The following is a 24,725-nucleotide window of genomic DNA, read 5'->3' as shown; positions in this document are numbered from 1 at the left end:
ATCCAACAATGGCAATGGCCGGGTTCTTTGCAGGGCCAATGTTTAACATGCTAATAGGACTTGGATCAGCTTTGGTAATGCAAACAGCTCATCAAGAAGCTTATCAGTTGCATTCCCACATTGGTATTCTTTTTTGCCCAATTGCTTATTAGTTGTTGCCAATAGGGCTAGATTTAAGTCGAGCTGAGCTCTAGCTCGGCCTAATTTGAAATCATTGAGCTTGAGTTTGAGTTTGGGTTTATCGAGCTCATCTCGATTTGAGTTCAAACTTGAACTAACTCATTATTATAATAACGTCGTTTTAATACATATTAATTAAAACGACGTTATTTTATATCAAAAATTTTAATTTATAAGTTTGATGAGTAGCTCGAGTTTGAGCTCGAACTTAAAGTTATAAACTCAAACTCATTTGAGACTGGTTTGTTTTAAACTTATTCAAATTAAGGTCAAATTTTATTCAAATTCATCCCTAGTTGCCCAAAGGCCTTGAGGATCAAAGAAGTGTTCTTTTTCTTTCTGTAAGAGTACTTGGAACAGTTTCTACAGTATTCCTTTGTTTTTATACATAGAATAGTGAATATTTATGTCAAAGTACTTTTTACATTTTGAAAACATATTTGGAAAAAAAAAAAAGTTTCCAACTACAATGGAGAAACTGAAAATATGAACTACCCAATCAACAGACAAGGGCTAATTTCCTCGAACAAAAAAAAAAAAAAAGAAAAGGTAAATATAATTTGAATTCCCTTAAATTTGTCAAAAATTGCCCCATGACTAGAGATCTAAAATAATACAAAACCCCCCAATATATCATCAGTAATTTTTCAAAAGAAGAAGAATATTGATAAATGATGAATGGGTAGATATTGTCATGGACAACCTTGTCAACTTCAAACATATCAGTTAATTAGTTCATAGATTTTAGGTTAATAAAAGGAAACAATAGAATTATATGCATAATTTTTGTGTATAATTTCATACATAAATAATTATGTGTCACTTTATAATTGGATATCATTTTATCTTTAATTTTTAATTATTTAATTACATAATAATACATCATTATTTATATATATAATACTACTAAAAAAAAACTATAAATAGAAAAAGTTGTATAATTTTGTGTAAGTATCAAAGTATAAGCATGAGATATGAGATCGTTTTTAAAGTGGTTTAATCCACTAGTCACGAATATGTAAAATTATATTAGAGAATGTCAAATATTCTAATATATTAAATTTAATTATAGTTATAGATTATGTTTATATAATTCACTTAATTACTTCCCATTTTTGTCTCTTGTATCTCAGTTTAGTAGGAACTAATGGACATGATCCTTATCTTGGGTGGTGTATATATATAAAATAAAGATGGAAAAATATAAAATGAATTGCATAATTATCAAAGTTTGTCTCACCTGCCTTTTCTAGTAGTTGTATTAGTAAGTTTGATTCCAACTACAATGGAGTAACATCTGCCTACGTTTGATTCGCAAAGATAAAGGATGTGGCCAATGCCTTTTTAGTGTTGTATTAGTAAGTTTGATAGAGGAAGAGATTAATCCTATGGCATTAGTTACGAGATTGTAATATTCTCTCACTTTGAATTCTAAAATATATTTATCTTTTTAGGCCAAAAAGACTTGTTCCTACCAAAGGTTTGATGAAATCTCAAACACTACATGTTAATTTTTAAAAACTTAAATATCCATTATTATGTTAATATTCATAAAAATGTTATTTAGTTAAAAATATTTAAAAAAATTAAAAATTAATCAGATTGACACTCTTTAATTTAAAAATCTAATAATTTTCTTTTACCTAAAAATTTGAAAAGTGATAATTTCTTTTTAGAGTTTTGAAATCGTTATTGGAGATGAAGAACTATCACCAGTTGCATTTTCTCTCCCTCTTGATTTAAAACCCTAAACTTTGACAATCCAAAATAAAGACGATTCGTTGTCTTCGTTTGAGATAAAAACAATTATTTTCATCAAAGACAATTGTCTGAAGTTTAAGGTTTTAGATCTAGAGAGAGAAAAGCTGAGAAAGTGAGAGAATATGACCGTAGATAACAAAGTTTATTGTCTCTGTTAATAGTTTCAAAGTCCTAAAAAGAAAATAGTTACTTTTTAAACTTTGAGTGAAGAGAAATTGTTAAAATTTTAGCTTAAATGGAAAGAATGTGATAAATTTTTAAATATTTTTAGTTAAATAACATTTTTACCATTAATTTTAACAGTAAATTTTAATAGAATGGTAGAGATTTGAGTTTTTAAAAGTTAATAGTGGGAATTTGAGATTCCACCAAACTTTGGGTGGGACTAGGTGTTTTGGCCATCCGCTTAATTGGTTTATTTCAGGTCAAATAACTATTTGACTCATGTCAGAATATTAAAGTCAATTGATTATCCAAAAAGAAGAAGCACTAAATATAGGAGGTAAACCCCTGACAGAATGACATAACAAGTCAGAATCCGAGACACAACAGACGCGCACACACTACAGCTTTTGTTGTTTCCAAACTCAGGTTCTTCTCCGAGAAACACAAAACTCAAAAAATCATGAATCATTACCAAAACCCATAACAAAAATGAAAAAAGAAAAAAAATTTTGCCGATGATTCCCTCCAAACCCTAAAAGCGTTATGTTTTTCAAAATCAGATCTTTCACTGTTTGCTAAAAATACATCACAAAAAAATCTTTTTCAATTCCTGTTAGATCTCCCCAAAACGACAAAAACAAAGACAGGCCGAAAGTTGACTGAAATTTCTTCTTTTTGCTTTGGTTTCAGGGTTTTCAATCTGGGCTTTTGCTTAAGAAAGAAACATAGGGAAGTTTGAGAAAGAAAGGTATAAGTTTTTTCTTTTCTTTTGCTCTCTTAATCGTGTATATATGCATGTATATATACACGTATAGGATTGTATGTATGTTAGTCTGTGAACCTGTGTATGTATTTGTTTGTATTTTTAGGTTTGATTTTTCTATCCTTTTGTGGGTATGATCAGTTATTATCTATGTTTTTATTCATATTTTTTGTTATCAGCTTTGTCTTGGGTCTTAACTGTTTTACATGATCTTTGAATATTATTTGTTTATGGTTACTTTTTTTTATGATTTAATTAGTTAATATACGTCCAATGAATTGGGCATAATTTATGTTGTGCTTAATTAGTAAAAAGTCAGTTTTTACTTAGTTTAATTGGCAGTTAATGAAAAGAGCTTATATGTATTTTTCCAGAGTTCATATTACCTGTAAATTGTTCTCGACCTTTGATGAACTTTAAATACTGCAAGCTGTTTTCATTCGATGAAGACGCACGCACGTATACTATTGTATCAAAGTAAGCATAGATTGTCTATTAAAGTTCTAGCATTTGTGGTTATTACCTTTGTTGTAAAATTGGATCTTTTGCATATTTGCTTGTATGTTTAAAGAGCTATTGGTAATGGAAAGGACTTTACTATGTTTGGAAATTTAATCAACGGTAAAGTTTTGGCTGTCAGTTCCTAGTTTCATTCCTGGTTAGAATCTGTTGGGATATTACTTTTTCTGTACGTCATTAACATGTAGAGATCAAAAAGGAAGCACCAAAATTGTTTGAAAAAATAATATACTCATAGATTTTATGGGTTTCCTGGTTTTCAGTGGTAGTAACATGATGACAAAGCTGGTCTTGGACTTTCAGTAATGATCTCCTTTGTTGAAATTAGGGTGATTTACAAATTGATTTCAGTTTCATATGAGATTTTTAAGTCCAATTTGTCCTTTTTTACCCTGCATATTCATATCTCAATTGGAATTTCCTGAAAATAGCTACTTTATGTATTAATTGAATCCAAATCACACATAAGTTATTACTAAGGTTAGGGAAATTCCAATATGTGTTTCTATATTTGGCCCATTTGGAGTTCTCTTTTATTAGTTTATTAAAATCAAAATATATTCTCTGCTGTATCTACTCTGTCCTGCAAGGATTTAGATTGTTTGTTCCAATGATTATGTCAGAAGTTTGAGTCATAGACTGTCCAAGATATATATCTTTATCTTGGGATAAGTGTTTGGAATACAGTTTCTGTTAGAAGCTGTACTTACTGGTCAAGGGTTTTGTGAATGCTTAAATCAATTTTGGTTCAGATGGGCCTGCTCCCTCTCTTAGCACAAGTAGCAAATATGTTTAATAACAGATTCCTGCCTATGTGTCAGCTAAATTAAAGATGAATCACTTATAGAAGGGGAAAAAAAAAAAGGAAAGATCTTTTATTGTAAAAAGTTTCTCTATGAATTAAAGTATAAATCATATATATTTTTAACGGAGCTTTTGATGTTAGAAATTGAATTTATTTAGTGAAAGTTCTGGTTTGGTGAATTTTCTTTTTGCACTGAGGTCATTGGTGAGTAGTTGATCTATATTCTTGTGTGCAAAAGTGAAAATGTCTGATATTGCCATGAAATGGGAGAAAAAAGCTAACCATTGGGTTTATTCTCTTTAATTATCATGATGAAGTTCTGGTAGAGAATTTAATTTTCAGATTGTTGTTTAATTTGAATTTGTTAACAATTGTATGGTCCTTTATGACTACTGATAACAAGGCCACCTCTAAGAAATTGAAATTATTAATTTGGAATCCAATTGAACGCATAGCTTGGTTTTTTATCCTTTTTGTGCTCACTCATACTATGATGAATCTTTTCTCTTACTAAGATAATTTCCCTTGTGCATTTGGTTTGGAATGATATGTTTTCATATCTTCTATGTAGTGTGATTAACTTTGAATTTAATTGTTCTTGTTCCTTGTCCTGTTTGCATTTCGGAACTGAGAAGTTCCTATGTTTGTTGGTTCTAGTGGATCAGAATGGATCGGCAAGGACATGGACAACCTGCTTCTATGGGAATGGTTGGTAGTGGAGCTCAGTTGCCATATGGCACAAACCCTTATCAGCCTAATCAAATGACTGGGGCCCCAAATGCTGGATCGGCAATCACATCAGGCGGGACAATTCAATCTCCTACTCAACCAGCAGGTGCTCAGCTGGCACAGCACCAACTTGCCTATCAACAAATCCACCACCAGCAGCAACAACAACTGCAGCAGCAACTCCAGTCTTTTTGGGCAAATCAGTACCAAGAAATAGAAAACGTTAATGACTTTAAGAATCATAGCCTTCCCTTAGCAAGGATCAAGAAGATCATGAAGGCTGATGAGGATGTTAGAATGATTTCAGCAGAGGCACCAGTCATATTTGCCAGGGCATGTGAAATGTTTATCTTGGAACTGACTCTGCGATCCTGGAATCATACAGAAGAGAACAAAAGGAGGACACTTCAAAAGAATGATATTGCAGCAGCAATTACTAGGACTGATATATTTGATTTTTTAGTTGACATTGTGCCCAGGGAGGATCTGAAAGATGAAGTACTTGCATCAATCCCAAGAGGAAATATGCCCGTTGCAGGACCTGGTGATACACGACCTTATTGTTATATGCCACTGCAACATGCTCCTCAGGTTGGGTCTACTGGCACGATCATGGGTAAGCCTGTGATGGATCCTGCAGTGTATGCCCAGCAATCTCACCCTTACATGGCTCAACAGATATGGCCACAAGGACCAAAGCAACAGCAATCAGCCTCAGATCAATAATGGGTGTAGTATGGAAGCCCAGGAATGGAGTAAGTTCATTTTTCTTGCTGGTTTTCCATTGGTTGTTAAAATGCTATTAAATCATTGTGTTTTAGAGACCTATGGTGGAGCAAGTTTTGTGCTCAAATTTTTTTGCCTTTTTTTCAGAGCTGTCAGTTCTCCACAGCCCTTCAATTATAGACTTTTCCCTGCAATGTTTTCAGTGTGATTTTCTACGTATCATCTTTACCTATTGAATATATAGATTCTCATTTTAATTGAATCATCTTGCTAATGTCAACAGGGGAGGACTAGAAGCCTCTAACAACCATAAGCTGCTTCGGTGATTTCAGCCAAAGACTAGCAGATTTTCTGTAAATAATATGCTGAAAAGACTAGCCGATCTTGATTAAACCCTATTTTCACCTGGTTGTTGTCTTTACATTTATTGTTGATAATATGATATTACTGAAAGATCAAAGAGGTGTAAGTAACATGTCTGGAAAGAATAGTTTTTCTTGATTGAACCTTTTTTATTTCTGGGTGGTTATCTATGCTTACTCAAACATGTATAAATACTATTTAACTTGAAAGTGAGCCTTCTACCTTTATTACCAGGAAACTGTAATTCTGTTCCTTCCCCTCTACAATGTTTTTTTATTTTTGTAGTATCTTCCTCATACTAAGGGGAAAATGTCAAAAATGCTGTTGAACACAGGCAGAACTATCTTGAATTCTGCTTAGGCTAAAGTTAAGGGGAAACTGCTTTAAAAATTAAATTTATATGCCTGGAAAGGGAAAATAAACAAAATTTAAGAACATCCATTAAAGGGTAACAGAGAAGGCTTGCATCATTGGCAAACAAGGCTAGATGTGTTATTAAACACACTCAACACATTTGACCCGAAGATCACTTTTATAACAAGCATCTATTTGTAGCATGCCAATGCTGATTCAGAAGACAAAAAGAAATTACCATGGCATACAATAAGCCAGGCCATTCTCTGGTCAACCTCAGGAAAATTTGATTAAAAGAAACAGAGAAAACTCTATAAATGTCAATTTCATAATTTTAATGCCATGGACTTGGGTTTAGTAATTGAACATACACTTACAAGTTCAAACTTGAGTTCAAGAAACAATCTACTTAATGAACAAGTCTGTCTTCCTTTCATCAAAATTCCCTCGAGAATCGCATCAATGCCCATATTTTCAGTAAACTGTTGAGGATCTACTAGTCCTGGCAAGAGGAGTGTTTTACATTGGTGACTTGAATTCTAAATTGGACTGACTGAATCCAGAAAGTGAAGTTCTAAATTATAGGTATAGACCCTTTTAAATTCACGTCCATTAGCTTTTAGTCTGTGTGTACTATGTATCAATCTTTTGAAATTAGAGTTTTTCCCTATACTTTGTGTTCAGAGAGAAAATTCGAACTTTATTTTTCTCTCAATAAACATTTTCAGTACTAGTGAAATTTTCTTTATCTATTGCCCACGGTTTTCCACAACATGGGTTTTTCACATAAAATCTCGATGCGTTCTTATTTTGATTTGATTTATTGCTGCTTATTCTCTGGATTTCATAACAAATTAATATTAAGGCATTTAGATCAAATGACATTTACTTCTACATTATAATTTGTATACCTAAATCGTGTATTAATTATATGATGATATATTATTTATATACTCAAATTATATATCAAAAGCGTGTAAATATAACATTGCTCGTTTTTAAATGAGTTTTGAGTGAAAATTCTTGATTTGGGGTGTTATGTTAAATTTATAAACTATAGGGGGTCAAGTGGACTGAACTGTGAGCTGTCAAGTAAAAATCTGAAACATAAATACAGGGCCTGATAGAACCAGATAGGCCCAATTTATAATTTTTTGTGAGATTATTAAATTTAAAATATATTTGACGGGTCAACCCTACCCGGATCTTGCTCGATATATATCGGTGGACTTCCGACAGCCGATCTAACATCTGCTAGCTTCTCACTCTGTTAGCTCACTGTTTCAACTCAACCATGGCTTCTCCTTTCGGTTTCAGGTACAATTCACACATGCATGTGACATATATGCATTGAGCTTTTATTGAAGTAACGATTTGAGGTTAAGAGTGAGTGTTGTTGGTTTTGTGGCAAATTTATGTAAAGTTTCTGAGTTTTAATTAATTTTTTTGATTGTAATTTTTGTGGTTGATTAAAATTATTTTGCTGGAGTATTGAAGTTTCGTGGTTTGTTGTTGTGAAGAGGGAAAGAAAAAGAATAAATTTTGGATTTTTTTAAATGTTTTCAAGAATTTTTACGAAGGTAATAATAGAACGAAGCCAGTAAATGGATTTATTGGTCGAATTAGGAGCTGGTTTTTTAGGGTTTAGCGGTTAAAAATGTTTTTTCTTTCTTTTATTGTTGGAATTATTCCAATGAAGTGTGGGGTATAGATCCTTGGAGATACCTACCTAGTTTCCAAAAAGCTAAGGTTTTTTTTTTTTTTTTTTTTTTCTTCATGAGGGCTATAGCAAACACTCAAAGTTCGCTAAGTGGGTTCAAGAGATTTATGGGTTTTCAGTTAAAAAAATAGAGGAGCTTTGAGTTGTTTAGTTTATTTCGGGGCTCTCCATGTTTACTCTCGGTTATTTCTTTTTTATTGGTTTATGGGAGAGTTTTGAAAGACTTTTATTTTTTTGTTTCTTCATGAAGACTTTGTTGGAAACATCTGATGGGGGATTGTACCTTGGTGCCAGTTTGTCGCCAGTTATTGGAAATTTCAAGTTCCAGTGGTTGTTTCCATTAGTTTTGATCAGTCTTATTTGAAATTGGACCTTGTTTATTGAATGAATATAAAGAGTCTGTTAAAGTTAAATCTTATTTTTAAATCTTTGTGGTGCTCCTGAAAAGCTGTCAAGAAGTGTTATAATATTTATTTTGACAGACGCAAAATGTGTGTTCACTAGTCTTTCCTTTAAGTCTATGGTTTACAGGGAGTTGTTCAGGTATTGATTTAACTCTATGCACAAAGGAAACCGTTTATAATGTGGGTTCTGGAAGCTAGAAAAGAAAAAAGGAAGGATGCTTGTAAGAGGCATAATATTGATATAATTGGGGTGTCATTTTATCTAATGTTGTTGTATATTCTATTTGAATTTATGATTTAGGTTTTTGTATAGATAAATTTTTATTTGTAGGTACTTGAATGCAGGCAGCAATATTTTCCTAACAAGTCTTCTTAAACTTCATTTCATTTGGTAAAATGTTCTTATGTTTTTGTTGGATGATATAATTTTTTATAAGTTTTTTGGTTTAAAGATCTCGACAGTGATTTGGATCAACAAAGGGTCGGTCACTTGAACCCGTAATATCATAATTTCATGGACATATTAAAGTAATTGAAGATCTTATTAAAAGCTTTTCAAATTATACAATCAAAATTCTTCTAGGTGCTATTAGATGAGAAAGCTCCTCAAATTGTACAATTATTGTTGAGTTAATTTATTTAGAAATCATTATGTGATAGATGCGCATGCTTTCATGTATGCATGTCAAGTTAGCAAACGGAGAAACTTACTCTAAACTTATTGGATGTGAACAGGCCTAGATTCAATAACTTTCTTACTTGAAAATTTATTTGCTATTGAGTAAGAAATCTATGTGGATTATACCATCAATGCTCTCAACATGTTTATTCTAGAAACAATTTCATTCATGTGCCTCTAGTTTTCACAGGCTCAAAACACATGCCTTTCACTGGCACGTTAATTTTAATTAACACAGATGCACATGTTCTTATGCACAAGCAAAGCTTGACCTTTTCAGATTTGGATTACACATATATGTTGCATGTATACATCTAGTTGATATGTGTGTGTGTGTGTTTTGGGTTATAATTAGTAAAGAGGATGGAAATGAGAATGAAGATGGTGGAATTTCTAGGATCTTTTTCTATTATAAGATTGCTAACTCACCAGAAAGAATTACAACTCTCAGTCATCAGTTCAGTGTGTCCGAGGTCTGATATTTATCATTTTCTAAATTTGTTGATGTTTGGACCATCTAGTGTAATATGATATGATGTGCTCTAATATTAAACTGAGCAGATCTCATTTAGTTCCTTAATTTTTTTTTCATAGCATGCTTCAAAAACAAAGAGAGATGACCTATTATATGTGTTGATGGTTAAAAAACTTCAGCTGCGGCTTTCTTCTATTTCCTATATATATTTTTTTTTGTGGGAAATTTTTTTCTACTGATGTTGAATTTCTTGGTACTGTGATAAAAATATATGTAGTTGATATCATGAAATAGTTTTATCTTATTCTGACTTTTATGATATTCAGTGTATTTTTACTGTAAATGGGTCATATTGTCACGCATATCTTGAAAGTGCAATTTTTTGTTTTTAACTATGGCATTAATTGAAGGTCTGAATTTCTTTAGTGATTTAAAGGCCAATACAACTGTCATATTTTTAAAAGTTATTGTACTGAAGAAGAATTAGTTTGAGATGGCAGATAGTTAATAGAACAGAATCTATGGCTATTGTTTGTTCAAATATGATTTCATATTGCTTGTCTGGAAGAGTTACTACATTGTTTATCTACCCAGGATTTTCAATGATCTATATTGTAATTTGGACAATAAGATCCTGTTGGGAAGAAACGCTTCAATAGTATTGACAGTAAATGGCTGTGGGTTAGGAAGTTTTAATGATTGCAGTGATTCAATAACTAATTTTACCTTTCAATACATGGTGAAAGACCTTTTTTATCATTTAATTGCATATTTATGAATTCACGTATCCAGAGTCATTGTTGATACAATTACAGTAATAATGTTTTTCCTTTTTCGTTCTTTTTTTTTCTAATGAAGGAATATTTGGGCATTTCTTGTTCTCATGTGTTTGTGACATGAAGGATGTGTTGCTGAGCTTTGGAAAAAACTTTTACATTGTCAGAACCCTTTACCTTTATTAACTACATAATCATGTGGATTTTATCGTTACCATATCTCAAAATGAAGAGTGACCTTAAGGTCTTTTGGCAGGTCTGAGAAGTCAAGTGGATACAATGGGCCAGAGCGTGTCCTTGATGTAGCTCCTCTCAATAGCATGCCATATATTGGTCCACCAACAACATCTAGTGATGTTGCTTCAGCACCACCCAAAAGGAATTCTGAGGCTGTAGAAAAAGTTGGTCCAGCCATTGTATTTCTGCCTTCTCACTCAACCCAGGAGGAGTGGGATAATATCACATTGGCAACAACAAATGGAGTTGCACTAACTGGCAGTGCTGCTTTGGGGAAGGTGGGACCGATATTAGGATTAGTTGATATTGGGGAGTCTTCAGATTCCTACTTATTTCGGGTCTCCCTTCCTGGTGTAGCAAGGGATGAAAGTAAGTTTCAATGCTGTTTAATATTTGATCAATTGGGTCCGTGTGTTTATCATAGCTTGCTAATAAATGTCATCTGACACTGAATGGTCATTTCTTTGTTGCATTGAAGAAGCCTTATTTCTCTACTTGAAATTGTGCACTGTTCTCTATAGTTTCCAAGAAAATGGAGAAGTATGATTACTTTTCTAATGTAGGCGTGCCGAGATAAGCACAACTGATTGGAAACCTTCCTATGCTTTTTTGCATGGCATTTGGTCACTTATTGCTGTTAAACTTTCATTTTGTTTTATACCATGTGTCCCTACCTTATAATACTGATTTTGCTTCATATATGTGTTTGATGAATTACTTTGTGTGCTGCAGACGAGTTCAGGTTTCACATCGATCCAGATGGAAAGATAAACATAAAGGGAGTAACAACTACTGGTGAGAAAATAGTCTGCAAAAACTCCCAAGTCTTTAAGATGCAAACACAACATCTTTGCCCACCTGGGCACTTCTCTATCACATTCTGGCTACCAGGTCCAGTAAATGTCCAACACTTTTCTGGCAACTTTGGTAGTGATGGGATTCTTGAAGCTATTGTGAAAAAAAGGTGATTGCCATCTATCCAACTTTAAGCTATCATGCTTTTGTTAAAGATCATCGATGATTTTTCCATCAAAGACTAGTGGATTTAAGCCGAGGGCTAGACTTTGGCAAGAGGTATTCTGGGTATCATATGGTTGTGGTAGGTATAAAGGAGAGCAGATATCGTGACTTTGCTGGAGATATAGTGCCTGGTATTGCGAGATGCTGAAATGAACCACCCGGTTAATCCCTAGTTGTTGCAGCTTGAGACTATCTTCAAAGATAATTTTAGCAACTTGTAACACATGTTTATGTTAGTAAGATCCTTTTGAGTTGTGCGAACTTGTTTTATTTGTATACTTATGGACATTCCCGAACGAGGAACCACGTAAGGTAATGTTTTTAGACAAGGTTTAAGCATTGACCCAGTTTTGGGCTGGCAGTCCAGGTTTTGATTGGTCTAATGTCACCAATTAAATTCTGTAATTGAGGTTTGGCATATGTTGACCATATTTTTACCAAATGAATTTGGTTCGAGTATGAAAAATTGCAAAATTTTGTAGAACAACAAGCTGTTGTCAATGATCAAATCGATTCGGTGATTAAATCGCTTTGAACAATACATAATGGGTACCAGTAATAGCAAAATATTGCAAAACATTTTGATTTAGCAATTGAATCGTGTTCCGGTGCCATATATTTGGTTCAATTATGAGGCAATTTGGTTTGATAGCTAGAATACATTTAAACACTAATTTGGATTAGATTGACCATTAAATCTTAATCAAACCCATTTAAGGGGGCAATCTAGGTTTTTAAACTTTTTTTTAGAAAATTTATATTTGTTTCATTTTTGGCCTTTTTCTTTTCTAAGTTTAGACCTTAAATTCAAATTCTTTCTTTTTCTTTAAATTAAATTTGTAAAGGATTTTGTCTTATAAATGTATTTCTCTCGTATTGTTTAGATAGTAGATTTATAAATAATTTTTCTCTTATGAGTAGATTATTTTGTTTTAGATTAGGTTATCAAAAAGATGTATTAGAGTTTTTGAGTTAGAGATATTTCTAAATTTGAGTTTGCTTTCATTTTGGAGATTAACTTAATGGGAAAATTGAAGAAAAAACAAAGGTATGGAGTCGAAACTTGAAAAACCAGAGAAGTAAGAGTTAGGTTGGCATTTTAACTTGAGTTAACTATGGTGAAACCTATTTTATGTATAAGGGCTATGACAAAATGTTTGCTCAGGACTATATTCCCATAATCCATAAAAAAGGGTTAAAATCGATTAGGCTAATTAAAAAAAAAAATGTTATATACACCCAATTTTAAATACTTAATTAAATATTTAGATGATATATTATCGTATAATTAAATATTATTTTATCTTTAATTCAAAATCATTCAATTATATGATTATATATCATATAAATATCTAAATAAATATTTAAAATTGGGTGTATATAGTTTTATTTTTTTTAAAATCTAATTTAATTAATTTTTCATTATTTTTTATTTAAAGGTGGACCTTTTAGATATTTTTCCAATAGAGTGGAACCTGTGGTATCATTTCTGTTGACAGAGGCTTCACTGATATTATTCGTATAGACCGATCTTTTAAAATTATTTCTATGGACAGGACCGTTGTGATAAAATTTGCTCCACTGTTTTCGGTGGCATTAGAAAAAGGAGAGTCAGCCGTATACCGTTAGAACAATGGCAGTGGAAGAAATGGCCAGAGACGCAGATTTTGGAGCTTTCATGGACAAATTTACACTGCAGCCGACCCCCTCTTCTCATCCACCCACTTTAAGTGGCCTCACTTTCGCGGTTAAAGACATGTAATTCTCTCTCTGTTGTAAATTCAAAGAATTTCGTTGGATTCTTCTCATCATATTATTTATTTATTTTTATAAGAACGTGGGTATTCAAAGTTTTTCCTGTTTTCACGCGTGGCTTTAAGTTCATCTGATCATTTCGGCTTATGGGGTACTTTCCATTTTGCTTAAGTTGATAGGAGACACTGTCAGTGTTGGATTGTTTAAGAACTACAGTTCTTAAGTTTCATTTTTGCTCTTGTAAAGTGTGTGCTTTGTAATTTGTAGACTATTTTCAAACTGATTTTTTTTTAAAGAAAAGATTGTGTTTGTGATACGTGAACGGGATGGAGATTGATCCACAAAAGGCTTGAGTAATAGCTGTTATTTGGGCTTCGCTAAAAGAGGCACAAGGGAAAACTAACCCCCCCGATCACCCTAGCGGACAACAAAGAGTGACTATATAAGGACTTGAGAGAAGAGGAACGGAAAAGGGAGGACTCAACTGATGAACACTCTGGCAGACAGTAGAGAGCAGCTAGAAACAGAAAACCGCGGACCAAAGACTTCAAGTTGTATTAACTTACCATAACTTAAGGGTAGTTTTGTATTAGGGGTTGTGAAATTGTTAGTTCCTTGCTACCTAAGTTTTTTTCCTTTACAAGAAGAGATGTATAAATCTCATTGTAACAGGTTATTAGGGTTATGAAAAATTGGAATTCCTTTTACCATTCAATAGAATATCAGTTAAGCACTGACTTGAAGACTTTGTTCAATTGGATCATTAAAAAATTTGTATCATTTGGTGCTTTCCTTGAGAGGCATGAGGAACAAAGAAGTCACAGAGAGGATAAGGGTGATGCATCAATAATTGTTTGATCCGATTGAATTATTGATGGCCACTTTGGGGAAAGATGTTTCAACAATCAGTTGTTGGCATGGATAATCGTGTTGAGGCGCTTGAATCAAAGGTGGAAGGCTCGATTTCAAGAGTGGCAGTAGAGGACAGTAGGAACAAGGGCAAGGTAGAGGAGGTAATGGTGTCAGTAACCAATTCAACATCTATTTTAGTCTGTGCGTCTTGTTGTTCCTAAATTTGATAGATGGACCCTAGATCTTGGATATACAAGGTGGAAAATTTTTTCGATTTTTGTTCCACACCCCCTAATCTATGCCTACAGATTGTGGCCTTTCACATTGAGCGAGAGATGACAACTTGGTAAACATGGATGGATGCCAACAGTGTGCTTACTCACTTGTCAGTTTTTTTAGATAACTTATGTTTTGTGTTGCAATTGTGATGAGAAATTTAACATCAATCACTGATGTGAAATAAGTTCCTAATGTCATGGCAACAAACAAGGAAGAGGAAGTCGAGCAGAAGGGGCAAAAGTGAAGGGTTAGAGAGGAATATGCTATAGAAGAAGAATAGGTGTTTAGTCTCAACTTTAAAATGTTAGCTAACCCAAATAATTCTCAAAATTTCATTATTAATGCTTGACAAGGGGAACATGTTCTTAAGGTGATTATGGACACATGTAACTAGCAAATTTTCATATAAGAGAGGTTGGCTGAGTGTTTAGGTTTGGCAATCATTCTAACAAAGCCCTTTAAGGTCTATATGGGCTATGGTACTAATCCAGTGATTAAGTGTATTTTCTTAGCCATACCACTCGAAATGCAAGGGCATGTGTTTTCCAGTAAATATATATGTGTCCTATCAAAGAGTTAGGTGTCATCCTTGGAATCCAGTGGTTGCGAACACTAGGATAGCGAGTGCATGACCATAAAATTTGCCTATAGAGTTTTGTCAGTAATGAAAACAAATTTGACTGGTTGGGGAGCTTCCCAAGACACTTAGGCTGATTTTGAGCTCCTAGATGGCCACTCTACTTGAGGGAGAGTTTGTTAATTTGTTGTTCAATTTGATCTTAAAGGAAAACAAAGGGAGGAAGAAGAGCCCAAATCTTGTCATGATAACGAGAAGACCAAAAGGACCCTGTCCAAAGAAGCGGCCAAAGTCATTAAGAAGTATGAGGCAATGTTTAACAAGTCTAAATCCTTGTCTATGCAACTAATTAAACACAAGATTACATTATAGTCACAAAGTAAACCAGTGAATGTATGTCCCTATTGCTATCCGTATATCCAAAAATAAGTGATGAAAAAATTAGTGGTTGAAATGGAGAATGGGCTTAGTAAGGAAAGTACCAACCTTTTTTTGTTGCCGGTCTTGTTAGTGTGCAATAAGGATGGTTCTTGGTGGTTTTGTGTAGACCTTAGAGCCCTGAATGCTTTATTAGTTCCAGATTGCTTCCTGATTCCAATCGTTAATAAGTTAATAAATGAACTAAGTGGGGTGACAACGCTCTAGGATTAGCCATGATCAAGCTACCAACCCTTCATCTTCTAGACTTCTCAAAAAAGTTTATAGTGGAAATCGATGCCTCGTGTGGTTTGAGAGGACCATTAACATACTTTAGCAAGAAGATGGGCCTTATAATGTGAAATGCATCGCCCTATGGGAATTGTATGCATTGACCTCAACCATAGCCAAATGGCGACATCACTTGTTAGGATGATACTTTTGAGTTCGTACAAACCACCAAAGTTTTAAGTAACTCATGACACAAGTGGTATAGACCCCATATCAATAATTCTATATTCGTAAGTGGTTGGGGTACTGATTCACTAATAAATACAAACAAAAAAGAATTAATAAAACTGACGGAACATTAAAATTTCTTGGGAGAAATCCTAAGTTTGAGCTTCTTCAGACAATTCAAATTGATTGAAGAACTACATGGGGAGAATCAAATTGCCCTTAATTTGCTTCATCTATACCAACAATTAGTCCTTGGAAAACTACCCGTTACTTATTTCCAAGTTACAAACAACATACTATTTTTTTAGGAAGGTTTTATGTTAGATTGTCTTCTACTTTGAAGAAAAAACCACTCAGAGAATTCCACAAGATGCCTATTGGGGACACAGAAGGAACCTGCTAACATATTTACATTTGATTGCTAATGTCTATTGGCCAAGTACAAAGAAATTAATTCTCGAGCTTGTTAGTTGTTGTAATGTCTGCAAAGTGATTAATACTTCACCACGACCCCTTATGGCATCTTATAAGCCCCACCTATGTCAAAAAGAATTTGGAAAGTCTTGGTATTAGACATTATTGTTGGGCTACTGAATTCTCATGAGTTCACAGCTATATTGGTCACAGTCAATCGCTTGAACAAGGCAGCGTACTCTGGGACTTTACCAACACACTACATTGCGAATTGAGTAGTTGAGTTTTTTTGCTTGATGGTGACTTGTTTGCACGGTTTACCTCGCTCAATAGCATTTGATTGAGACCTCATTTTCACCATTCCCTTTTGTGGTGACTTGTTTGCATGGTTTACCTCGCTTTCGGGTATACAACTGCGGATAACTTAGCTTATAACCCGCAAATTGACAGACGGTTAAAGGTATTAAACTGATACCTGGAGCAGTACCTTTGGACCTTCAAGGTCGATGAACCCAATAAGTGGTCAGAGTTTCTAAGGTGAGTTGAGTACCGCTATAACACTAGTTTCCAATCCGTTATTAGGATAAGCTCCATTCAAGTTATAGTCGATAAACCCAATAAGTGGTCAGAGTTTCTAGGGTGAGTTAAGTATCGCTATAACACTAGTTTCCAATCCGTTATTGGGATGAACTTCATTCAAGTTGTATATAAGCAAGCACCAACTATGATCAAGAAGATGACTGACAATTCTTTTGCTTTAAAGGATCTAGTTTTAGTGAAGGTGCAACCTGATCAATAGACTACCTTTGCTAAGTAAGTCAACAATAAACTCAGTCGACATTACTTCGGATCTTTCTCGATGGTGAACATAATGGGACCAGTAGTGTATACATTGCAACTTCTTTCACATTGGAAGATTTCGTCCATCTTCCATATCTCAGTATTAAAGGTGTATAAAGGATCCATGTTGTGTACTGTCCATGACCTACTTGCGTACAATGTGCATAACAAGACAATCATACTTCCAGTGGCTATCCTAGCTTCGCGACTTGTGTTACATTGTAGCTAACAAAAGCCTCAAGTTTCGGTCCAATGGTTGTGCAATCTTCCCAAAGATGCCACATGGGAAGACTTTGTTGTCATCTGTTGATTATGTGAGGAATTGGACCTTGAGGACAAGGTCTTTTTTTTATGAGGAGGGCACTAATACATAGAGGAGGATGGAGATTGATCCATAAAAGACCCAGGGAATAGCTTCCAATTCCAAATGGACTTTGCAAGAGAAAACTTACCTGCCGAACACCCTAACGGATAGCAAAGAGTGACTAGAAAAGGACTTGAGAGAAAAGAAATGGAAGGGGGAGGACTCAACCTATGATCAATCTGGCAAGCAATGGAGAGCAGTTAGAAACTGAAAACCACCAGCTTGGACCTAAGACTTCAAGTTGTATTAACATACCATAGCTTAATGGTAGTTTTGTAAATGTATAGTGCTTTCTTATTTAGGGATTACAGAATTCATTTTACCATTTCAGTAGAATATTTGAGTTAGGCACTAACTCTAAGAATATGTTTTATTAGATATGTAAGAGATTTGTATCTGTTTGGTCTATATGTTGGATTGTTATTATTTTTATTTTTATTTGAAATTTGTGTGCAGATTTGATGTGGATGGATATGTAACTGGATTTGGAAATCCTGATTGGGCAAGGACTCATTTGGCTGCCACATCAACAGCTCCAGCGGTTTTGGCTGTCCTGAGGGGAGGTGCTTTATGTATTGGTAAAACTGTCATGGATGAAATGGCATACAGGTTATAGTTCTTTTAACCAGTGTATGATTTTTATGAGTACCTTTCTTATTACTCTGTTGAGATAATTGGAAACTACTGTTTGTTAATTCATCTTCATATGTTGTTTGTTGATCACTAATTAAACAATGAATAATCATATGGCAGTATAAATGGAGAAAATATACATTATGGGACACCCAAGAATCCATGTGCACCTGAGCGGATACCTGGAGGATCTTCTAGTGGATCAGCTGTTGCAGTTGCCGCAAAGCTTGCAGATTTTTCCTTGGGTCAGTATTTCCAACCTGAATGGTTCTTTTGTTTTCTGGGTTTGTCCTTAGCTTGAGAAGTAAAACTTCTCTTTGTCACAGGAACTGACACTGGAGGAAGTGTAAGAGTCCCTGCATCATATTGTGGAATTTTTGGGTTTCGGCCTTCACATGGTTCTGTTTCGACTTCTGGAGTAATACCTATGGCACAGAGTTTTGATACTGTGGGTAAGGAACCGGTACCTGATTAACCTATTTCTAATAAATGGCATATAACCTTTTTTTAAAATCATATTGTAATGCATTTATAAATTGCTTCTGTGGTCTTGGAGCTGTATGTTTAACTTAATGAATAAGAATATCAATGATGGTTACCAAATAGAGCTATTAACCATTTTCTACAATTTTTTTATTTATTTTTTCATCCATATTTCTGTCATGTGCATTGCATAGGTGATTTAGTTCTTTTAGAGAACTAACTGATTTTTTTAAATCTTTAATTTTGTGACTCCTTTTGACACCAAATCTCATCTAGGATGGTTTGCTAGGGATCCTACAATTTTGAAGCAAGTTGGTCATGTTCTGCTGGGGTCATCTGATATGCATCACGGCAGACCTAGTCAGGTGATCATTGCTGAAGATTGCTTACAACTTTCAAGCATTCCAACTGATTCGACAACACAAGTTCTTGTTAAAGCAGTGGAGAAACTATTTTGGGGTAGGGAAATTTACCACATAGTTCTATCACTAGTCATGTTAATTTATTGACCATGTGGAAATGATAAGTTTTCCAGTAACTTGGTGTGTTTTCATGGCAATTTTTCTTTCTTGCTGTAGTGTGTTTAGGCTCTTTAGAAATGCTGTCTGATACATAATGGTAGTGATTAATTGCTTTTGAGCTCGATATTTTTTTAATAAAGTTGTGTTCCTCTAGGCTAACTACATTAAATTTATTTGGTGATGCAGGTCATATTGTTAAAAATGTAATTCTTGGGGACTATGTCAAGGACAAAGTTCCAAGTTTGAAGCATTTCATTGATGAAGGAAGCAATGATCAAGAGTACACTATACCATCCTTGGCAGCCCTTTCAAGTGCTATGAGGTTGCTACAAAGGTGCAGAGCATCAACATAATTGTCAAATAGATTCACTTTACCTATAGGACTGTTTGATTAAGCATTGACCGAATTTCATTACTATTTGATGTACAGGTGTGAATTCAAGAATAACCATGGTGACTGGGTGACAACAGTCAAACCTGATTTAGGTCCGGGGCTATCAGAACGGATATGGGAAGCTGTGAGAACATCGGCAGATAACATTGATGTCTGTCATAATGTAAAGACAGAATTGCGTGCTGCTCTTACTACTCTTCTTGGGGTACTTCTTTCTCCAATGCTGCACAAGTCATAGAACTTACTCTTCGAAGCTTCATATATCCCATACTTGCATCAATATGGTATTGAATCTCATAATATTTCAATGGATAGTCTGGTAGATCACTGTGATTACAAAACAAATTATATGAATATTTAACTATGCAAAAATATATTCCCTTCAAAATGATATAATGTATTCACATACCAGGTTACAGCTATCTGCTTGCATAATAACAGTATATGCTTTCTTCTTTAATTCTCTTAAATTCACATTTAGATTTACATGATTCCATTGACAATAACAGTATATGCTTTCTGCTTTAATTCTCTTAAATTCACATTTAGATTTACATGATTCCATTGGCAATAACAGTAATTTAACCTTTACTTTGTCTTTGTAAAAGCCATTTCATTTTATACAGTAAAAAATGGTGTCACTCATGTTGATGAATATAAAATTGCAAACTTACAGCCAAGAATTCTGTCTCATGAATTCACTTTATCCAATTTTTATCCTATCAGGATGGTGGCGTCCTTGTTATCCCTACAGTTCCAGGTCCTCCACCAAAACTACAAATGGATGCAACTGCATTGGAATCTTTTCGTGCCAGGGCTTTTAGCTTGCTTTCCATTGCTGGAGTATCTGGATTCTGTCAGGTTCTCTCATTCTATTTCGGTTTCTATATGACCATACACTCTTCTGGTTTTTCTGATCTTTCTTTTTTCTGTGAATTGGTTCTATTTACAGGTGAGCATACCACTTGGGATGTATGATAACCTTCCTGTGGCAGTTTCCTTGTTGGCGAAACATGGTTCCGATGAATTCTTGCTCAACCTTGTCGAAACTCTTCATGACAGCCTCAAAGAAGAGCTTAAAGCTTCCGAGCAAACAAAATTACTGAACTAAGTGGACTGTTTAATTATCTGTAAGTTTCATACCACTCTTAAAGATAGAAAATTGAGCTTATATTCCGTCTGCAACTTTTTCAATTTTTAATTCCTACAAACAAGTATGGAGGTGTAACTAGAAATTTAGAACTATGAAACTATGTATAAATAAACTTGTTTAGGATCCAGCATTGTCTCCAATTCCTACACCAATCCAGGGAGATACATATGCCGCTTCTATGAGAAAAACAGCTGGAAATTCAAAATCTCATTAACCCCTGTTCATAATGTGATTAGTTTGTCAAACATGGAGGAAAATATATGCTATATTGCTTGTGTATAAATTTACGGAAGATGCAACCTTTTCCTAGCTGTGAAAGGTTCTATGGAGAACTCAAGAGAGGGATAGGGAGGACTCAAGAGAGAGATGATGAATTTAGAGGAGGTTTAAGTCGATGGGTAGAGTGCTATTATTGTGGTAAGAAGGACATATCCAATAGCGTCTCAAGCAATTGAGAGAAGGTATATGTGGTTTTTCCCGAGAAGGCGGTTGATGAAAAATAGGATGATGCAACTATTGTAATTGATGATTACTCTTTTTTTGGCAACTTTTGCATGCGAGACCCAAACCTTAAAAAGTGAAAAGGTTGTGTTTTAAATATAGTAGGGTTGGAATCAAATTGGTTTGGTCTTGAAAGTCGATTCGGTTTAATTCGAATTTGTTTAGTTCAAATTTAAATCAAGTTTGAGTTGAAAGAGTTAGCGTATTTATAAAACTGCATTGAACTTGATCTAAAGGTATTTGGTTTGGTTAGCTTTGAATTCAACTCAAATCTATGATTTAAATTAGTAGTTTGAGTTTGGTTTAAATTCGTGGTTTGAATATATAGTTTAAATTCATAGTTTGTATTTGTAGTTTGAGTTCATAACTCATTTATAAAACAATATTGTTTTGTCAATATTATCCGATCACAAATCACCTCAGTCCAACTTTAGAAATCAAATTTACCCTTACTTAGATCAAGCTAGTCGTTTGGTCTTATTCAGACCGATTGATTTAGTCTACATTTAAAAATATTGATTTTCTTATCTTAAAAGTTACATAGTTCGATAACTTTAGGGTATGCCAAATGAAGTATCTCTATGTTTTTCTTTGGGCTTGCATTTGTGAAGTTGGGTGTTACAGTGACAAAATAAGACAATTCAAGACCAACTTTGAGATGCCATCTTCTACCTCTCGTCGCTAATAATTTAACAATAAAATTATACATATATATTTAAATTATATATCCAAAATATATACACATAATTTAACAAGAATTAGTGAATACAAGGTTTTATATCAAACTCTTTGTTATTTTTCATCATACATGCCATATCAGATGAAGGTACCTATAAGAATCTCATTGGAAAGAGCCCTTGAAAAATATTTTTCTGTCTTTTAACCAGAAACTTATATGAGGTTTCCAATTTGTAAAAGGGAAACCAATAAAGTGAAAAAAAAAAATCAGTTATATGATTTAATTGTTTATTCATGATTTAAATATTGATAATGACATTCATACTTATTATCATTTTAAATGGTTAATGATAAAAGAATATGAACATTGATGGGTAAGTGGATTTTCATTCATTAACTCATGAAAAATTTAGTGGTTGGAGAGAAATTTGGTACTGTCTTCTCACAATTTAATACATTATTTAAGTTATTAACAATTAGCCCAAAAGACTTATTTCCATGTAAAGATTGTTGCATCCTAATCTGATATATGTTAGGTATCAAAAATTCAAACTCGTACTTATAGGATGTTAAAACTAACAAAATCACTAAATTCTAAAGGTAAAATTATCATTTAACTATTAATATATTAAAAATAATAAAATATTATCTATTTCACATATTGATTTAAAAAACTAATAATAATCTTCAGGATTAACTTTGAAATATTACATTTTTCCTCTTAGAGTTTTTTTCTTTTCTTCACTTTTTTCAATGCCATCTCCGAACAAAGCAATCGTTTGGAGAATGCGTCAAAAATGGGAAGAGAGGGAGAAGCATGAAGGAGATGGCATTGAAAAAGGGAAGGAAGAGAGAAGCTCGAAGGAGATGACATTGAAAAAGGGAGAGAGAGAGAAACCGACCAGAGACAACTCTGAAAAAGGGGAAGAAAAGAAAGAAACCCTAAAGGAGAAAATGTACCATTTCAAAATTTAAATCTAAGGGAAAATTATTAGTTTTCCAAATTAAAGGGAAAAATTATTAGTTTTCTAAATTAAGGGGGGAAAATGTTGAATGTTTTTTTATTTATAATATATCTATGATTAAATGATGATTTTAACCTTGAAAGTAATTAATTTTATTAGTTTTAACAGTTCATGAATAAGAGTTTGAATTTTTAATACTTAACGAATACTAATTTAGGAATACAATGCCATCTTCCCTTTTAGAGTTTTTTTCTTTTCTTCACTTTTTTCAATGCCATCTTCGGACGAAGTAATCATTTGGAGATGGCATCGAAAATGGAGAGAGAGAGAGAGAGAGAAGCATGAAGGAGATGGCGTCGAAAAAGGAAAGGGAGAGAGAAGCTTAAAGGAGATGGCGTCGAGAAAGGGAAGGGAGAGAGAAGCTCGAAGGAGATGACATTGAAAAAGGGAGAGAGAGAGAAACTGACACAGACAACTTTGAAAAATGAGAAGAAAAAAAAGAAACCCTAAGAGAGAAAATGTAACATTTCAAAGTTTAACTATAGAGGAAAGTTGTTAGTTTTTCAAATCAAAAGGGAAAATTATTAGTTTTCTAAATTAAGAGAAAAAATAGTGAATGTTTTCATATTTATAATATATCAATGATTAAATGATGGTTTTAACCTTGAAATTAATTGATTTTATTAGTTTTAACAGTTTATGAATAGAAGTTTGAATTTTTAATACTTAATTAGTACTAATTTAGGAATACAACAAACCTTCAATGGGAATAAGTCTTTTGGCTTAATAATTATTCCTATCATTATGAAAAATATATATTAGACAGACTTTTGAATGGCGTTCGTATTATAAGACCCCAATTAAATGCAACATTTGTACTGTTCTTCAACTGCTTGATCATTGACAATTTGATATTAAAATTGGTTTCTATTTACAATAAGCACTAATGTAACTCTACTTTGTGGTTTAAATAAATAAAAATTAGAATAATGTAATTTAAAATTTAATAAAAATAGAGTGTAATGAAATTTATATATTAAAAGTCAAGATAATATTATAAATGCATGAAAACCCTTTACTTTTGATATTATCCAAACTCGTCCCCAAGATTTGAGTTAATACATCAAAACCCTGTATTGAAAAATCTAATTATGACCCACAGATTTGGCAAAACAGGCACCAATCTCCCCCAGATTCCTAGAAAAACAAATACATATAAATATATATGGAAAAAGGTTAACAAAGTCCCATGTCATCTTTACTCTTCTCCATTTTCAAATTGACTTTAGAGTTATTTGAATTTCAAACTATTTTTGATTGATTTGATGTCATGTTGCCTATAGCTGTTGATTCAGGAATACTTTGAATCATGTATGGTGCCATTCTTCATTCACTGTTTTATCAATGGCTAAATCTATATACAAGGTTTTTTTATTCATGGTTTTACATAATTTAATGAATTTTTATTAACTAGGCCAATTAACTGGATAGATAAAACCTGAGATATAACAATTGGATCTATAAGATAATTAAAGGTTGGATTTAACGTAATATTATCAAGTCTCGAGCCCAATTCTATCATCTAAAGATTTCAAAGCTTATCTACTCAAACGAACCCTTGTGCTCAATTTGTTTTTAAACATTTTTGTAATCGCTCAAATGCAGATTCCATTTTTATTAGTTTCATCATCGAAATGAATTGACAAAAGCCAACTTAAGAAAGAAATTTCCAATCTTATTTATGAATAAGAGTAAAAAAGAAAT

At 33.3% G+C, this 24,725-nt stretch overlaps 3 protein-coding genes across 8 annotated transcripts; all 3 read left to right on the top strand.

Annotated features, from left to right (window-relative positions):
* The first annotated feature begins 2,394 nt into the window (after positions 1 to 2,394).
* On the top strand, positions 2,395 to 6,244 carry LOC123221329 (nuclear transcription factor Y subunit C-9-like). 4 transcript variants are annotated; one of them, XM_044644159.1, is made up of 4 exons: positions 2,395 to 2,532; positions 2,797 to 2,854; positions 4,859 to 5,677; positions 5,932 to 6,244. In XM_044644159.1, the coding sequence occupies exon 3, from the start codon at positions 4,860 to 4,862 to the stop codon at positions 5,646 to 5,648; it is 789 nt and encodes a 262-aa protein (XP_044500094.1). In that variant the 5' UTR covers positions 2,395 to 2,532; positions 2,797 to 2,854; position 4,859; the 3' UTR covers positions 5,649 to 5,677; positions 5,932 to 6,244. The 4 variants fall into 4 exon arrangements, with proteins under 4 accessions (XP_044500094.1, XP_044500090.1, XP_044500093.1 ...); XM_044644155.1 differs by having other exon boundaries at positions 4,851 to 5,677; XM_044644158.1 differs by having other exon boundaries at positions 4,844 to 5,677.
* Positions 6,245 to 7,526: 1,282 nt separating this feature from the next.
* Positions 7,527 to 12,052, top strand: LOC123221955 (alpha-crystallin domain-containing protein 22.3). 2 transcript variants are annotated; one of them, XM_044644946.1, is made up of 4 exons: positions 7,564 to 7,682; positions 10,502 to 10,581; positions 10,676 to 11,025; positions 11,389 to 12,052. In XM_044644946.1, exons 3-4 carry the CDS (start codon positions 10,740 to 10,742, stop codon positions 11,622 to 11,624), a joined length of 522 nt encoding a protein of 173 aa, XP_044500881.1. In that variant the 5' UTR covers positions 7,564 to 7,682; positions 10,502 to 10,581; positions 10,676 to 10,739; the 3' UTR covers positions 11,625 to 12,052. The 2 variants fall into 2 exon arrangements, with proteins under 2 accessions (XP_044500880.1, XP_044500881.1); XM_044644945.1 differs by lacking the exon at positions 10,502 to 10,581 and having other exon boundaries at positions 7,527 to 7,682.
* Positions 12,053 to 13,222: 1,170 nt separating this feature from the next.
* LOC123221385 (amidase 1-like) lies at positions 13,223 to 20,944 on the top strand. Of its 2 annotated transcripts, none has more exons than XM_044644238.1 (9): positions 13,223 to 13,434; positions 18,090 to 18,242; positions 18,387 to 18,511; positions 18,593 to 18,718; positions 19,026 to 19,208; positions 19,457 to 19,604; positions 19,701 to 19,869; positions 20,391 to 20,525; positions 20,617 to 20,944. In XM_044644238.1, exons 1-9 carry the CDS (start codon positions 13,310 to 13,312, stop codon positions 20,773 to 20,775), a joined length of 1,323 nt encoding a protein of 440 aa, XP_044500173.1. In that variant the 5' UTR covers positions 13,223 to 13,309; the 3' UTR covers positions 20,776 to 20,944. The 2 variants fall into 2 exon arrangements, with proteins under 2 accessions (XP_044500173.1, XP_044500175.1); XM_044644240.1 differs by having other exon boundaries at positions 20,391 to 20,520; positions 20,617 to 20,859.
* Positions 20,945 to 24,725: the final 3,781 nt, after the last annotated feature.

The sequence above is a fragment of the Mangifera indica genome, chromosome 7, assembly GCF_011075055.1.
Source record: "Mangifera indica cultivar Alphonso chromosome 7, CATAS_Mindica_2.1, whole genome shotgun sequence".
Taxonomy (NCBI): domain Eukaryota; kingdom Viridiplantae; phylum Streptophyta; class Magnoliopsida; order Sapindales; family Anacardiaceae; genus Mangifera; species Mangifera indica.
This window is presented reverse-complemented; position numbering and strand designations above follow the sequence as displayed.

Excerpts from the sequence above, each read along its gene's own strand:
- LOC123221329 (XM_044644159.1), top strand. The coding sequence starts at position 4,860 with ATGGATCGGCAAGGACATGGACAACCTGCTTCTATGGGAATGGTTGGT.
- LOC123221955 (XM_044644945.1), top strand. The coding sequence starts at position 7,660 with ATGGCTTCTCCTTTCGGTTTCAG. Across the intron at positions 7,683-10,675 it reads GCTTCTCCTTTCGGTTTCAG|GTCTGAGAAGTCAAGTGGAT; the intron begins GTACAATTCACA and ends GTCTTTTGGCAG. Across the intron at positions 11,026-11,388 it reads TGGTGTAGCAAGGGATGAAA|ACGAGTTCAGGTTTCACATC; the intron begins GTAAGTTTCAAT and ends TGTGTGCTGCAG.
- LOC123221385 (XM_044644238.1), top strand. The coding sequence starts at position 13,310 with ATGGCAGTGGAAGAAATGGCCAGAGACGCAGATTTTGGAGCTTTCATG. Across the intron at positions 18,719-19,025 it reads ACAGAGTTTTGATACTGTGG|GATGGTTTGCTAGGGATCCT; the intron begins GTAAGGAACCGG and ends AATCTCATCTAG. Across the intron at positions 19,870-20,390 it reads CTCTTACTACTCTTCTTGGG|GATGGTGGCGTCCTTGTTAT; the intron begins GTACTTCTTTCT and ends TTATCCTATCAG.